This window comes from Heloderma suspectum, chromosome 5 (assembly GCF_057233095.1).
Source record: "Heloderma suspectum isolate Gila_16-S chromosome 5, 16-S_ref, whole genome shotgun sequence".
NCBI classification, from domain to species: domain Eukaryota; kingdom Metazoa; phylum Chordata; class Lepidosauria; order Squamata; family Helodermatidae; genus Heloderma; species Heloderma suspectum.
The window spans coordinates 141,753,075-141,769,609 of record NC_139462.1 but is presented as its reverse complement, the minus strand read 5'-3'; the positions used below and the strand labels follow the sequence as shown (position 1 = coordinate 141,769,609).

The window sequence follows — 16,535 nt, the reverse complement described above, 5'->3', positions numbered from 1 at the left end:
CCATCACTGCCTATCTAGATAGCAAAGGCTGCAGGATGCTTTGAGTTGCAGCATTTCTACAATAAGCATGATCAGATCCATTCTCAGATAAAACATTTTTAAATTTAAAAAAAATCAAAAGGAAACTTCCGTGTTCAGTATAAAGTACATAAGCAATAATGGAGCCAGTAAAGAAGCTGGCAAACCTGGTTACTGCATTAAGCACTATCGGGGCTTTTTCACACAGAGCTTTTATCCCGCTATTGAGATTGCTCACTCACAGAAGTTTGCAGGCCCTTTAGATGATGTCGTGAACCTCCAGGGCTTCTCCAGCACTAAATGACCTTTATTCTGTTTTTCAGTTTATCTGAGATAATGAGGTATGAAATTACCCCACTGGTTTTCCGTTTAAGTTCCTTCCGTGAAAAAGGAAAAGTCGCAAGAGGAGCAAAATCAATGAAGTATAAAGAAGACTTAGATAAGGGGGAGAAGGAGGGGGAAAGGGGAGGGGGGAAAGGAAACACACATAAAGGGAGTCCATTGTGATCCTGCATTTAAAATGGAAGCAGAAATCCTCATTTTAAATGCAGGATTTTAGGCTGGGGTAGAGATGCTCTCAGTCTAATTTGAATCCACCCACCACCACCTGGCTGATACTGATTTTGAAGGTTTTTGTGTATGCTGCCTTTTTCATCAAGGGAAGAAATACCGCTTTCTTTCATCAGAACCTTCCTTGCTTTTCAGTGTTAATGTTTTTGAGACTTCTGATAGCTGGAGCACACTTCTTTTTTTCTTTCTGAATTAAGACTGGAAGCATGCTTCACTCTTACACGTGAAAGTGTTTATTTTTAGAGGAGCCTAGTCACTGTGTTTCTGCATGAGTCACTGATCTACATGTGCCTCTTCACTGGAAGAAGGGCAGACCAAAGCAGTGACACAGGCAAAGAGATAACAGGCAGGGCGGGGGCGCCACTCCGTTGCATCTCTGCCCTAGGCATGATGGAATGAATGATCCAAACACCTGGTACAGAAACACAGTGCAATTATTACTCTCCCCCTCAGCGATGAAGCTAGGGCTGAAACTTGGGGTCGAGGCCCAGGGCCCTGTAGCCCCCCCACTCCCCCAAGGACCACCCACAGAACAGCAGGTGATTGGGGCAGCAGGAGCAGCTGGAGCCAGCATGGGCAAACTGGGGCCCACCAGGACTGATACTGGTCGCCGCAGCGCCCTTCCTTATTTTCAAAATTATTTTATAGTCAGGACAGCCAGCCAGCCATGTACATGGTTACAGATGCTCATTTTATTATTTTTACTGTCAATATATATTATCCTTTTCTGTGACAAAATTGTCCTTATTCCCAAGTCAATGTGTCTCACTTCAGAACAACAAAAGCAAACTCTATTTTATTCCTGTACTCATGACCATACTATGGTTTAAGCCAGTTTAAAGTGTGGAAATGCACATGCCCAGAGTATTTCTTCTTCTTCTTCTTCTTCTTCTTCTTCTTCTTCTTCTTCTTCTTCTTCTTCTTCTTCTTCTTCTCAGGGTTGGCAAATATTATTTTTGTTTGCTTGTTAAAATATCAGGAATGTAGAAGCAGTTGTAAAGCATGGAATGCAATGGGGGGCAGCAGCAGAGAGAAGATAAATGTTGGTCGTGTGCCTCGCAACGGAAGTAATGCGCATGGTCATCTAAAGGTAGGGGAATAAGACCGTTAAGACCAATGTCTAAAATTACCTAGCTGAACCACTGCTCCCTCTCCCAGAGTTAACTGAAAGCAGGCAAGACTAGAGCAATAAAACATGGAATGACACAGCTAGCAACCTCTGTGTACTGGACACTTTAGGCCTTTAATTTAGTTTTATTTTCCATGGCATGCTTCAGTTCTCTCATGGCACACTAGTATGTGCCAGAACAAGGCCTGGCATCAGCACTTGGCACTCACAGGCAGCTGCTGGGGCTTCAACACCTTGACTGGGCCCACCAGCGCTGAGGCCTACCTTCGGCCCCCTGCACCAGATAGATGGGTCTGTGAGCCAACATTTTAAATATCCCACAATACCCCAACATAGCGTCTGAGGCACTCTGGGAAATTTAACGTGGTAGCTCATGGCTACCTGTTGTCACCAGCAGATGAACCCCAGATTGGGGAACCACCCCTACCCACAACAGGGCCCCCAGAATAGGGAACTTTATGAAAGACCCCCTCAAACTTGGAGCCAGCCCTGCTCAGGAGACAGTTGGGGAAATGCTATATAATAAAGTCTCAGTGAGGCAGAGGTGCCCCTAAGGCCTCTAGCACCTGCCACCACCAATAAAAGAAAAATAGAGGAAGGAGAAAAACACTCTAGGAATAGGCACGATGGTTCCTGCCCTAGAAGCCTCATTCCTACAGCATCCTAGGAAGCAGTGCTCAAAGTTTCATGTCTGCTTCCTAGGACACACTGGGGATGCTCTGGGAACAAGGCTTCTGTGCCAGGAGCCATAAAACCCATCTCTAGAGCATTTTTTTTCTTTTTCAGCAGCAGAGGGAAGAGTTAACGAAGAGCATGAGTCAGTCTGCATATGTGTGAGTAAGTGTGTGCATGAGTGCATGGGGGAGAAAGGAGCGGATGTGAGTGGGGATAGTTTGCATGTTTGAGGGGGGTGTAGGGGGACCCCAGCACCTGAGAGATTACCCCCAAGGGAATGCTCACTACAAGTGACCCCCCCGTCTTAAACTGAAGGTTTTTAAAGATTTGAATGTATACAAGACAAGCACAATGTGAGCGGTGTGTTTATGTGTGTGTGTTGTATGTGAATGTGTGTGCACGTGTGCAGCCCCTGCTCCCTCAGCAGACAATGGATGAGGCTCTCAGGGCCAAAAACGTTGCACACCCCTGCAGTACGGCATAGATGAGTTCTCTCTTCAAGAGAGAGAGAGAGAGAAGTAACGTAGGTGTTCCTCACACACTAATCTATATCCTGTTGACAACTCAAATGGCACCAGGACATTCATTGGTCTCTAGTGGTTTAACTGACATGGTTTTGGTCACAGAAGATGTACTATAAATATCACGCGCAGTGTGGCTTTGCTACTACACAGTTCACTAACCGTTCAGGTGCTGGAGAACATTGTTTCCCAGTGGGGAAAACATGGCATTTGGCAGCTCCTGCTTCTTCAGGGAGAAGGTTTGCAAGTGAAATCCTTCAACAAGTGGGATAATTGCAGAGGCAAAACCTATGTTAAGCAATAAAAGAAAGCCTGTGAGTCGCTTTATGCAAACACAGTCTCTAATATTCCACAGATGAAAACAGGGATCTGTGTGTTTGTAACAGTTATTCTCACACCAGTGATCTCTACCGGAGCCCCTGCCAGCAGGCCTTGCTTCTGCCTACTATGCACACCGTATTCATTTACACTGGATGGCAAGTACTGCAGTGGCCTTTGAAGCAGGGCATGTTAATAAACTGACTGGGACAATTTCATAGTTTTATTGCTCAACTTACTAGTGCATTAGAGTTGCCAACTTTTTTTCTTTCTTTTTTTACTAACCCCTGCTCCTGTACCTATGACAATAGCTTCACTGGAAACAGTGATGCTTGTCTCTATGCCTTGAAAAGCGCCACCTGCTGATTTCTCCAGCTCAGTTCGATCCTCAAGGCAGAATATTTCTATTTGAGAGCTTCTCCACATGGGACTTATATTGTGCAATCAAGACTGGTTGCTCACGGGTGTTTGCTGGTCCTTTACATGATGTCATCAACCTCCAGGACCCCTCCCGTGGTTTATGACTTTTATCCCACTTTTTCAAAGATTGGAGATAATGTGATAAGGGACATTGATCCGATCTATCAGCTTTGTGTAATGACCATGTTGCGCTATAATCACAGTGCCATCTAGTGGCTGTAAAGTGAAACATATAGAAACATATAGAACTTGCCGAGAAAGGAAGTCCTCGATTCAAAGCACATGTCCGCCCATGTAAAGGAGCTGATCTTAATCCCACAAATAACCTGGAAGCAGAAAGCCCCAGTAAGGATGCGAGATTTCAGCCTTGTGTGATGAACCCCCGAATTTCTTCAATCCCACTGAAATCAAAGTTTCTCTTACCACTAGGCCAGGGCTGAGGAACCTCAGGTCTGGGGTCCAAACCCAGCCCTTTTGGGGTCCCAATCCACCCTCCAGGGTTCCCTTGATGGCCATGCCCCTTTCCCCCGGCCCCACCTCCTTTTCCTCCAACCACTTATCATGTGTGTCACGTTCCTACGTCCTCCCCCTTCATAATCAACACACTCCAAGAAACAAGGCTTCAGGCTAACTCTACTTTATTAGTTAACAACTAGCTCCTTTACAAATGCAAATTCTAGGAAACTCTCGGACTGCAATGAACTAGCTAATCCACACAACTACAAATATCAATGGGGGAGACAAAGTGGAAGTTAGAGAAGTTGCCAGCACTCTAGGCAAGAACTTCTCAGCCAGACTTGCTTTGCATAGATGCCCCTCCCTTAGGGTGGCTCCCTCCTACGTTGGCTTCCATGAGTGGCCAACCTGGCAGAGTGTCTGAGCCCTGCCCCTAACTTTTCCCACTTCGCTCTGCAATGGACCCTAGCATCCCTCAAGTCACACCCCTCGCCCTCCTCTTCCTCCTCCTCTCCCTCCAAAACTTGAGTTCTCATGGTGGAGGAATGGGGGGGGCCTTCAGGCTGGGCCATCTGTGTGTCAAGGTCTTGGGAAGAAAGTCTCGCCATATCTGGGCTCACTAAGGAGGGTGCCTCCCTCTGTTCTGGCTGTTCCCATTCCAAATCTGAGTTGCCAGACATCTCCACACGTTCAGATTCATTCCTGACAATGTGGTGGTTTCCCAGTTTTTGTGCAGTTTTTTCCCTCCCATTCTAAGGAGTTGAGATGCTTTTCTAAGGCTTAGTTACTGGCAGTTTTAAGCTAAAAATATAGTGGCATTTTGGCCCCTCCCCTTTTGCCCTTGGCCACACCCACCATTGGAATGCCGCCTAGGAGAGCTTCTCTGAAAGTGAAATCAGCCCATGGGCTGAGAGAGGTTCCCCAACCCTACACTGGGCACTCTCACTCTTTGGGGATGCTGCATGGATTTGCAATAACCCTTGCTTAATATGTAGGGTGCATGCAAGAACACTCTTATTCTGGATTAAATCTAGTCATCAGCACTTTCAGAATCATTAGAACAACCACCGACCCTAGGCCTTTAAAGTGTGTGATCCACCAAGCTGAATTCAGCCCACTAGCCATGTATTGTACAGCCAACCAGGTGCTCGCCACCCCACCCCCGTCTTTTTTGCAGTCCCAGGTAGAGTTCCTAGTGGGTGCTCCACCCATTTATTTATTTATTGCATTTATACCCCGCCTATTTTCCTCTTGCAAGGAACCCAAGGCGGCTTACATTATCCTCCTCCTCTCCATTTTATCCTCACAACAACAACTCTGTGAGGTGGGTTGGGCTGAGAGTCTGTGACTGGCCCAAAGTCACCCAGTGAGCTTCCATGGCCGAGTGGGGACTAGAACCCGGATTTCCCAGCTCCTAGTCCAACACTTTTGCCACTACACCACACTGGCTGATGGGTCACAAATTGTGCAGGCCTGATCTATTCTTACATTACATTTTCAAGACTCTTAATTATTGCTATTATATTACTGTCATTTAATTACCCTCATTTTCATCCAACTATGATAGCAAAAGTGTGTTTAAAAGAAGGGTGGGGTTTCCAACCCACCCACCACCACCCCCGCACATCTATGGAAGCAATCTCACAACACTGTCAGTTAATTTATTTGTCAGGAATGTTTTCAGAATCAGAAACACACATTAATAATCAAGCACTCCATGCTAAGAAACAAAGAAAAGAAGGAAGGAAGAAAACAACTTCACACCCTTTTGCCATGCTTTATACACTGAGCTGCAGCTAAAGGTCAACAGACACCTTCAAGTGATCTTGAGATTATGCCCACGGACACACAAGCGCACGCACACGCGCACACACACCATCTTCTTTCCTCCCGCCTCTCACTTCAGTTTTTAGAGACTTCTGATAGGGATCAGTTTGCACAGTTGGATGAGTACAGCTTTTCAGCAAAGTAAAACTGACAACACTTCCTGAACCTTTTGGAGGAAGAACGGTTAAGGCATGTCAGCACTACACCTTTTAACCAGCCACATGCCTGTTTAACTGCTGCGGCTCCCAACCCCAGAATCTTAGGAATGATCGTTCTATAAAGGGAGCTGGGAGGTTTCAGACATGCTGCAGCACTAGAGCATCACATCATCATGTCTCTTCTGAAGTCCAGAATGCACATTCTCCCCATGCTTTGCGTATTTCTCACCCACCCCAAGTATCACTGCCTGAGCACTTAGCTCCCCCTAATACACACTACTGAAGTTTCCTGTAGTGTATTTTACTCCTTTGCTCTTCACTGATTTAAAAACAACGAGGCTCTTTGTTTTGTTGGTTAAAGATATTCTCGGAAAACATTATTGTTCTATAATGTGTTATCTAGTGGTGTGCCAAAAATTTCTCCCACATTTTTTTCAACCATTCTCATTCAATTCGATCAGAAAGAAATTGCTTTCGAAAAGAAATTTGAAGTAGAAGAAATTTCGGAGAAATTTTCATGGGTTGGGTTTGCTGTTCTTGTGCTTACTTTACCTGTGAGGTGGCCAGCGAGTTTAATTTACTTATCAGGTGGCCATGGAACATACAGAGATTCATTGTACAATAATCTCTGTGGCAGCCTGTAGCCTCATCAGCTTCCCGCACTTCAATTAAAGCCATCATGAGGAAGACGTCATGAGGTAATTTCTCCCATGGGGCTTTTGCAGTTCAGGAATGGCAGGTGGCCCGGGAGGCCGCAGAGCAATGGAAAGATGTGTAATAGAGAGAGAAAACATACCCAGCGCCCTCGGCCACCTCGCGATGATTAGGTAAGCTCAAAAACCAAAAGAATTCAAAATTCTGCCTCAGAAAAGTGGAAGCCTCAACATAGTTGATGTTGTTGTCGCTTACAGAAGCAGTGCAATAAACCAAAGACCCTTAGCAAAAAAGAAAGAAGCTGTGCTACAACCCCTGCCAGTGGTGAGCCCTATCTGTGAGAAACTGTTGGAGAATTTCTCCTCCACAGGAGAAATTCAGCAAAATTGTCCTCCCAATTTCTCTGCCCACAGATAGGCTGGAGAATTTCAAGAGGCCCTTTGTGCACAGCTTTAGTGTTATCAACAATATGAAACAAATCTCAGGCAGGGGCAGCCAACCTGGCGCTCTCCAGATGTTGTGGTTGACAACTCCCCAGCCAGCATGGCCAATGGCCAGGGATGTTATAGTTCAAAACATCTGGAGGGCACTGGGTTGCCTACCCCTGAGCTAGAGGATATGAAATGGCAGACTATGCTTTATGTGATGCCTTAGCATTCATGCACATGCGTTTGCATGTGTATGCACCAGAGACAAGATGCACCTATCTCCCAGTCAGAGACATGACTTTTAGAGCTGTCTTCCCCAACCTGGGTCCTGCTAAATGTTTTGGCCTACAACTCCCATCAGCTCCCAGCCAGCATGGCCAATGGTCAAGGATTATGTTGTAGGACAAAATATCTGGAGGGATTGCCCAGAGAGTTTCAGAAATGTAATAAATAAATAATCCAGGTTGGAGTAGGCTTTCTAGAGACTCAGGAGGGTGCTGGCTTCTAAAGACTAGTAATTCTGCCAGTAACCCCCTGCCCTCCAGATTTAGTCATTCTTAGAGTAGACCCACTGAAATCAATAGGACTTAAGTTAGGCATGACTAACAAGCCCAATTCATTCCAATGGGTCTACTTTAAATATGACTAAATCAGGATCCAACCCCAAATTTTCACAGAAGGCAAAACCAGAAATCTGGGAACGTTCTTAGTAAATGGGGACCATACACCATCACCATTGGTAAAAAGAGCAGATGCTTGTGTAACATGCCTGCTGATACTTGAACTTCTTGTTGTTCAGTCATTCAGTCGTGTCCTACTCTTCGTGACCCCATGGACCATAACACGCCAGGCCTTCCTGTCCTCCGCTCTCTCCTGTTGTGTGCTCAAGTCCATATTCATTGCATCGGTGATGCCATCTAGCCATCTCATCCTCTGCCGTCCCCTTCTCCTTTTGCCTTCAATCTTTCCTAGCATCAGGGTCTTTTCCAGGGAGTTTTCTCTTCGCATTAGGTGGCCAAAATATTGGAGCTTCAGCTTCAGTATCTGTCCTTCCAATGAGCACTCAGGGTTGATTTCCTTTAGGATGGACTGATTGGACCTCCTTGCAGTCCAGGGGACTCATAAGAGTCTTCTCCAGCACCACAGTTCGAACGCATCAATTCTTTGGCGCTCGGCCTTCCGTATAGTCCAGCTCTCGCAGCCACACGAACTAGCTGGCCCCATTGCAGGATGTGCAGTCTAGTCTTATGTATGCTTATTCAGTAAATCCCACAGAGTTTGAAAGGGCTTATAGCATTTTAGCCTTAGGGTTTCTCACCCCAGTCTTACATCCTAATACTCAGTGTGTGGTGAGTGACCCTTATAACACAGAAAGGGAAATGCAAGTATGAAACACACCATATTTGTTTGCAGTTCAGATTCTCAACTTGCCATCTATTTCACTATCCCCCGCTTCCTGGATATAGTAGTGTCCTCACTTTTCCTGTTACCCAAGGTTACTTACTTGCATTTTACGGAACATGGTGCTTGCATACCTGATGCTAATTGGGAACAAGCACTTCTTAATTCTTCCTTTGTTTTTATATGCTGACTCTTTTCCCATCAGCACACAGGAGGTATTTTCAGCAAAAGTCTGAACCCGCTTCCTCATCCATAACCATGACAAGATTTCACCAAGGTTAGTGCCTGGTGGTGGTATCGCCACTACCATTAGAGAAGAGACCTTTGCTGCTTTGGATGCCACTTCAGGTCCTTCCAGTTGAGGCTTTTATTGTGCAATTGCACTGCCCCATTGAGGGGTGGTCCAGGCATCATTATCTTCCATTTGTAGCCCTCCTGTGTTTTTCCACTGCTTCTCCCATCTTTTTTACCAGAAAAATATTGGTTAAGGAATAAAAGATGGAATAGCTGCACAGTGCCATTTGACTGTTAGTGCCACAGTAGGCATGGTCGGACTCCTGCCAAGAACCCACACTCCAGCAGGGGCCCATTGACTAGAACCCCCTGGGGCTGTTCCTCCTCTTCACCCTTGCAGCCTGCTGACTCACCTTGCTCTAGCCCAGGCAATGAAGCTGGTGAGAAGAAGGAGCAGGAGGTGCCACTGCGAACTCGCTCACTTGCTGTCAAGCAAGCAAGTGGCAGCAATGATGAGAAAGAGGAGGACGAGCAAGTATGGCTGGAGACAATGGCAGCGAGGGGCATTGAGGGAGGGAAACCATTAGGTTGTCTTTGCCCAAGGGCCCTCAAAACCTGGAGCTGGCACCTGTTAATGCTAGGAGCCCTCTGGCTGAAAGCACCTTTACTCATCTAAGCCAGAGAGTATTTCTCTCCATTCCTGCTGACACCCAGGGATAAGGATGAACCTTGCCTTCTCTCCAGTTTCTCCTTCCCTTCCCTTGCTTTTTCCTTTTTTAAGCCTTGCTGTTGCTGCATTTTGGTAATGCAAAGTTTCCCTTCTCCATCCAGGTCCTCTATCCTTTCATCTCACATTCTTTAGATTGTCAGCCTACCAATTCATGTGATTCTTGCACAGTACCTAGTATATTTTAAGAGCTTTTTAAAATAATAAAATGAGAAGGGATTATGATAAACTGGATCAGGCCTACTGAGCACAATCCAGCAAGTTAACTGTGACTAAGGCTTAGTTTTTACTGAGCTAGGATACATTTGTGGGGGGGGGGGCATGGTTGAGTTCGCCTTTTATGGTACAGAGAGAGAGAGAGAGAGAGAACTGGCATACCTGGGAGAAGAAATAGAGCCCAGCCAGTTTCCTATGTGCAGGTTTTTGTTATTGTTTTGTACGGAGGAGCATTCAGTCATGTGCACCGCGCCCCCCGCAGCCACAAGTGGTACAGCCCAGACACGAGCGGACCATCTCAGCGAGAACCAGGCCTGAGAAAGAACCCTGGGAAAGATGGCTAGAAGTAACATTTGGAAATGTTACCGGAGCCTCTGCCTGAAAGTTGAGGGGAAGGGCCTCCCTGACATAAAAACACAAGAAGAGCCATACTGAATCAGACAAAAATCCTATCTGTTCCTGCATTCTGTTTCCACAGTGGCCACCCAGAGCCCGTTAGAAGCCCACAACCTAAGACATGAGTGCAACAGCACCCTCCCACTTGTGTTCCCCAGCAACTGGCGTACAGAGGCATACTGCCTCTGATACTGGAGGAAATATGCAGCCATCCTGACTAGTAGTCATTGATAGCCTTTTCCTCCATGAATTTGTCTAATCTCCTATTAGACCCATCCAAGTTGGTGGCCATCACTACTTCTTGTGGTAGCAAATTCCATGTTTAACTATAGGCTGAATGAAGGAATACTTCCCTTATACATGTCTATCATGTCACCTCTTAGTCACCTTTTTTCTCAGTGTAAAAGCCCCAGATGTTGTAACCTTTGCTGATAAGGGAGTTGCTCCAACTCTGTGATCATTTTGGTTGCCCTTTTCTGCACCTTTTCCAGCTCTACTGTATCTTTTTAAAGGTGCAGTGACCAGGATAATACACAGTATTCCAAGTATGGATGCACCATAGATTTGGATAAAGGCATTATGACACTGGCATTTTTATTTCCGATTCCTTTCTTAATGATCCCCAATATGGAATTTGCCCTTTTCACAGCAGTGACATTCTCATGGAATTGTCCTTCACAACCCCATGATCCAGAGAGACACACAATCTGGTAGATATAGTTGACCATTTCACTACCCATCAGCACCTGATGTGCAGTAAAATCTTCCTTACTGATGATACACACACCCATACTAGTCCTGGTTGAGAGCTCATCAGTCATCTGTATGTGCTCTCTTATTAACTGGACCAAGACAAAGGGCATCACCAAACCAGGCTTTTTATCCCGCAACTTATCAGGGCTTCTGTTTCTGGATTCTTTGCAGGATTTAAATTGGTTCTTTACACAGCTGGTTTTCCTTTTACTGCATAACACTACCTGCCATTTACACTGGTGGGTGGAGCATGGCAGGATGTTATCAAATGTCAGCAGCATTGTATGCCTTCCGTCCACCCCCTCTGGGATAGCCTCTTCCCTCTCTTGGCATTAAATTTTCTATTTCAACTTCCTTGCCTCCCCTTTTCACTTCTGCTGCCTCCAATCTCTACCTATACAACTTCTATATACAATCCACAATCCACTCACAACTTCAGAAGTCAGCTCCCTCCCCCCGATGATGTGTGCAAGTCAGTATTACCCTTGTAAAAGCAAGCAGTGACACTTTTCTTGTTTGAATATACACTGGAAGAGGGGATTGAGTGGAAAGGGGTTGCAACATTGCAGGCATTTGGAGCAGCAGCAGTCTCTGCCACGCTGTACTGTGAAATGCCCGTATGCTGTACTAGTGAAACACCGGTATACTGCACTTCCGAAGTTCCCAGTGAGCAGAATGGTAAAGGGGCTGGAGGTCAAGGGAAGCACAGGAGGGTGATGCTCCCACCCAATTGTCATGACTAGTGGCCCATCTTCACGTGTGATTTAGTGCAGAGGGGAAGTAGTTTGAGGTCGATTGCGAGACATGACATCACCAATCCACAGCAACGCCGCTGCTTCCCTCTGTAAACTCTGAATTTTCAGAGGTTAGTTTTACTGCTTTTTTTATGTGGCTCCCAAGCAGTTTAGCTGCAGTGTGCCTCATTCCTCTGGATTAAATCCAGCCTGATGGGTGTTCTGGGGGGTGTCTTTCACCTGGCTGTGACCTTGGTAAAGGGGTGGTGCCCTGCCTTTTCCCACTATTGTTTTGATTTACCACCATTTCGCAGTAGTGTGTGGAGGAGACAGGGGCTGAATCTACACATAGAAGTTAAACTGTTATCATAACTATTGGTGCCCATTGGTGTCATGTGTACCAATAGGTATGATAACGGTATAACTGCTATGTGTAGATTCAGCCAGGTCTGGTCCCTTGCCCCGCAGTAGTTATTTGCCCAACTGGTGTTTCTGCCTCTCAGTGGTGTTCTTTGCTTTGCCATTCACTGTACTTCATGTCTTCTTTCTTCGGTAGGAGACCGCAGTCCCAAGATAGTGCGGCTTCGAAGTAACAACACTTTTACTCTTTATTTATTTCGCTATATCGCACCTCTGGCAGCTCACTTTGGAGGCTTCATTCTCTGCACCTTCCTTAAACTATTCCCTGCCCCCACGCCCAGCTGATCGTTTTTTTACCCTGTAATCCCCTGACATCCCGGAAAATTACCAAATCGCCATTGCGATGTGCTGCAATGTCAAAATTGCTCTAATACAGTTTCCCATTACTGGTAGGGATGGCAGAGCATTCCGCCATGGATTCCAGTGAGGAATCCATGGCGGAACGGCCTCCTGCCCCCCCGCCCCCCCCTGCGGAATCCCCCAGGATGGAACTTACCTGGGGCGGATGCAGTGGATGCGGCGGCGGTTCTGGCGATGGATGCGGTGTCTGGTCTCCTGGCCAGCTGTGGCTGGGCTGCTGCGGCCGCCATTGCCGTCCTTGCAGCTGTGATAGGCTACGTAAGAATTCACGTAGCCTATCACGGCTAACCCCCCCCCCAAAAAAACCAGTGTACACAAATGGCGGCGGCTACGGCGGCCGCCATTTGCGTTCCCTATTTTTCGCCGTCTTAGTCTACGTAAATATTTACACAGGCAATTACAGCGAAAAAAAGGGAACCGCAAATAGCGCCCACTACGCTATTTGCGTTCTCCTTTCTTTTCTTCATCTTAGTCTATGTAAATATTTACGTAGACTAAGACGGTGAAAAATAAGGAATGCAAATGGCGGCGGCTGTAGGCACCGCCATTTGCGTATGCGGTTTTTTGTTGTTGTTTTTACCCAGAGCCCTCCACGGCCGGAAATCTGGCTGCGGATGGCCCTGGCCTGGGCCTGGCCGGCTACTCCGTGGTGCCGCTGCGGAGCCGGCCATCGAGGATTCCGGGGGGGAGGACCGGATCGCCTCCCCCCCCCATCGAGGATTCCGGGGGGAGGGACGGAACGTCTCCCCCCCCCATGAACAGAATCCGCGAAAAGGTAAGTGACTTTCATACATCCCTAGCGGATGCCCCAACCAGAACAGGTAAGGGATTTGTACATCCCTAGTTACTGGGAACTTGCCAGCTGTACTCCCCCTTTCCTGGCCTGTGGTGTGTCCTTTGGGGATCAAGGCTAGTGGAGCTTTCTCCTGCAGCTCTCTTCTCTGCTGTTCCCTTCTGTCTTACAGTATTTCCCAGCTTAATCCTTCCAAATCTCCTGAGAGCGCTGAAGTGGTAAATTGCCCTCACAATGTTGAAATCATACTACTTTGTATGTATGTTTACAGTGTGCTTTGGGGATCAGGGCCACAGAGAAACAAAGGTGGAGAAAAATGGGAAACATTGAAGCACAACTTTACAGTATACTAATGAAACCCTAAAGACAAACAAATTCGCAGTTCCAAAGCCCTGTGATAGCAATTTCTTGCATAGGGAATAGCTCTAAATCGCTGTATCACTAGACGGCTATAGCAATATAGTGATTTAGAGCTATTCAGTGTGGCAATATCATAGCATGGCTCTACCTAGCTGTGGAAATCTTGTTTCTGTGCAGAAAGAAGGCAAACAAGTACACCTCCTGGTGACACACTTAGACTGGCTGGGAATGTAGGAAAGTTTCAGGTCAGAATGCTCTGCTGCTGTTTCTGGATGCACATGGGAGCAGGGGGCGGGGTAACATGCCTCTCACAGGTGGTTGATGACATCATTTCAACCAGTGGGATTCCACCCAACCGACCGCAAAGTAAGGCAGATTAAAGTGTAGTGTGACCTGTGAAAGCATTTTGTTTGGGAAGCATATAGTCTGCTTTTTCTTGCTTCATGTGACCCTGATGGAGCTAAGCCGATTTCAGGAAAAAATGGATAGAAGCTGAAAACGCATCTCGTGAAAGCTGGCCCCTAGCAATGTCAACACTGCACTGCCCTACACCTGCCTACACAAACTGTGTCATAGCATGATGTCAGCAATACATGGTCAGGTGATGGCAGATCTGTTGCATGGCTGCAAATAATACTGCATTTTCCACATAACAGAAATAACTAGGGATGTACGAAAGTCACTTACCATTTCGCGGATCTGCTTCGCGGTGGGGGGGAGGCGCTCCATCCCTCCCCCCGGAGTCCTGCCCGGCCAGCTCCGCTCCGCGGGGATTCCGCAGAGCTGCCAGCCAGCTCTGCCCGCAGCCAGACATCCGGCCACTGGGCAGCAGGTACGCAAATGGCGGCAGCCATGGCCACCGCCGTTTGCGTCCCTGTACTTAACTGTGATAGGCTACATAAATATTTACGTAGCCTATCATGGCAAAGTTAAAAAAGACGCATACGCAAATGGCGGCGGCTACGGCGGCCATTTGCGTTCACTATTTTTCGCCGTTCTAGCCTACGTAAATATTTACGTAGCCACCGCCATTTGCGTATGCTGCGCCCAGCCATGGCCGGCCAGGAGACCAGCCGCACCCGCCGCCGCCGCACCCGCTGCCGCACTCGCTGCACCTGCCACCGCCGCACTCGCCACCGTCGCTGCCACTGCACCTGCCACCACCACCCAGCCGCACCCGCCACCGCACCCGCCACTGCTGCCGCCAGCGCACTCGCCACTGCCGCCGCACCTGCCGCCGCCACCCAGCCGCACCCGCCGCCGCCACCCAGCCACACCCGCCGCCGCTGCCGCCGCTGCCACCCAGCCGCACCTGCCGCCCTGCCGCACCCAAGCCGTTGCTGCACCTGCTGCCACACCCGCCGCTGCCGCCCCGCCGCCGCCCCACCACACCTGCCGCTGCCCCCACCGCCCCCACCACCTCGCCCCACCCGCCGCCCCGCCGCACCCGTTGCCCCACTGCCACTGCCACCCCACCGCATCCACCCCACCACACCCGCACTTTTCATCACATGTGCACACAAACAGCACAAGAGAGGCTCAAAAGCACTCTTAGTTCAACATGAGAAAAAAAAAACCCAAAATATGAAGGGCTAGGGCAATGATGGGGAACCTCAGGCCCCGGAGCCAAATCCAACCCTCGTGAGGCCCCAGTCCAGCTCTTTGGGGTTCCCCAGATGGCCACACCCCTTCCCCTGGCCCCACCCCTTTTCCAACCACCTATCCTTTGGTGATTTCCTGGCTTTTGTGCACTTTTCCCCCCATGGTTGAAATGCCAGTCCTGAAGCTTAGTGACTGACAATACAATATCCTGGTATTTTAGGGCAGGGGGTTGCCACATTTCTTTTGCCTTTGACTCCTCCCCCTTTGCCTTTGGCCCCAGCCACCAAACTCAGGGGGTATGTGGCCACCTGAGAGCTTCTCCAGAACAGAAATAGGTGCCCCACCCCTAGGCTAGAGCATGATGGGAAATGTAGTTTCACCCAGTACACCAGCATTTGAGAAAACTGGCTCCACCTCTTGGCAGAAATTTGGAAAGATAGGAAGTAGCACAGAAAAGTTGTGCATGCTTTCTCAAGAATGGCAAGCGAGGCTCCATCGATGGCTGCTAGCGCCACTGATGGCTGCCGTGTCTCTTACACAGCATGCAGTGTAGAATTGCGGGCATCATTCATAGAACATATTCGGGTGTATGGGGATGCTATTAGTACAGGAGAGCATTCATGCACAAGGACCACAACTGATTTGGATAATTACAATGTTTGTACAGGGGAGGGTCTCCATGGCCAGCCTGTCAATCAGGTTGGCTGGGGCTGACAATAATTTTAAGGGTATCAATTAAGCAAGGTGCGGTCTGATGATATGCGCCCCAGGAACTGTGGCAATGGAGGCACTCTTCTTGAAACATCAGACTAATAGCCAGGAGGGTGTGGTGGAGAGAGTGCCAAACATGGATTGCGGGGGGGGGGACAACCCGAGTTCAACTCCTCTCTTAGCTCTGAAGCTCACTGATTAACCGTGCGTGGGCCAATCAATCTCTTTCCTATTTCACAGGGTCCAAAGAGAAATTACTGTCAATGTGTGTCTAGCAGGTATGTCCTCTTTTCATTTTTGCTCTAGAGTAAGTGCAGGGCCGTGGTGGCTTAGTGGTTAAGGGGCCGTGGTGGCTTAGTGGTTAAGACGCTGAACTGCAGACCAGAAAGTTGGCAGTTCGAGACCCGAGTGCTGCGTGACAGAGTGAGCTCCCGTCTTCAGTCCCAGCTCCTGCCAACCTGGCAGTTCGAAAGCAAGAAATTGCAAGTAGATAAATAGCTACCGCCTTGGCAGGAAAGGTAACAGCGCTCCGTGCACCTTGGTGTTCAGTCATGCCGGCCACATGACCACGGAAGCGTCTTCGGACAGCGCTGGCTTTTCGGCTTAGAAATGGAGATGAGCACCACACCCTAGAGTCGGACACGACTGGCTGGG

At 48.1% G+C, this 16,535-nt stretch overlaps 1 protein-coding gene across 1 annotated transcript; it reads right to left on the bottom strand.

Annotated features, from left to right (window-relative positions):
- Positions 1-1,259: 1,259 nt before the first annotated feature.
- LOC146344590 (uncharacterized) lies at positions 1,260-4,167 on the bottom strand. Its single transcript, XM_084859802.1, has 4 exons — positions 4,075-4,167; positions 3,905-3,977; positions 3,076-3,201; positions 1,260-1,672 (listed from the first exon to the last, which is right to left on the bottom strand). Exons 1-4 carry the CDS (start codon positions 4,165-4,167, stop codon positions 1,539-1,541), a joined length of 426 nt encoding a protein of 141 aa, XP_084715928.1. The 3' UTR covers positions 1,260-1,538.
- Between the last annotated feature and the right edge of the window lie 12,368 nt (positions 4,168-16,535).

Excerpts from the sequence above, each read along its gene's own strand:
- LOC146344590 (XM_084859802.1), bottom strand. The coding sequence starts at position 4,167 with ATGGCCATCAAGGGAACCCTGGAGGGTGGATTGGGACCCCAAAAGGGC. Across the intron at positions 3,202-3,904 it reads ATCGAGGACTTCCTTTCTCG|GTTTTGCCTCTGCAATTATC; the intron begins GCAAGTTCTATA and ends TGCTTAACATAG. Across the intron at positions 1,673-3,075 it reads TGTTCTCCAGCACCTGAACG|ATGACCATGCGCATTACTTC; the intron begins GTTAGTGAACTG and ends CCCTACCTTTAG.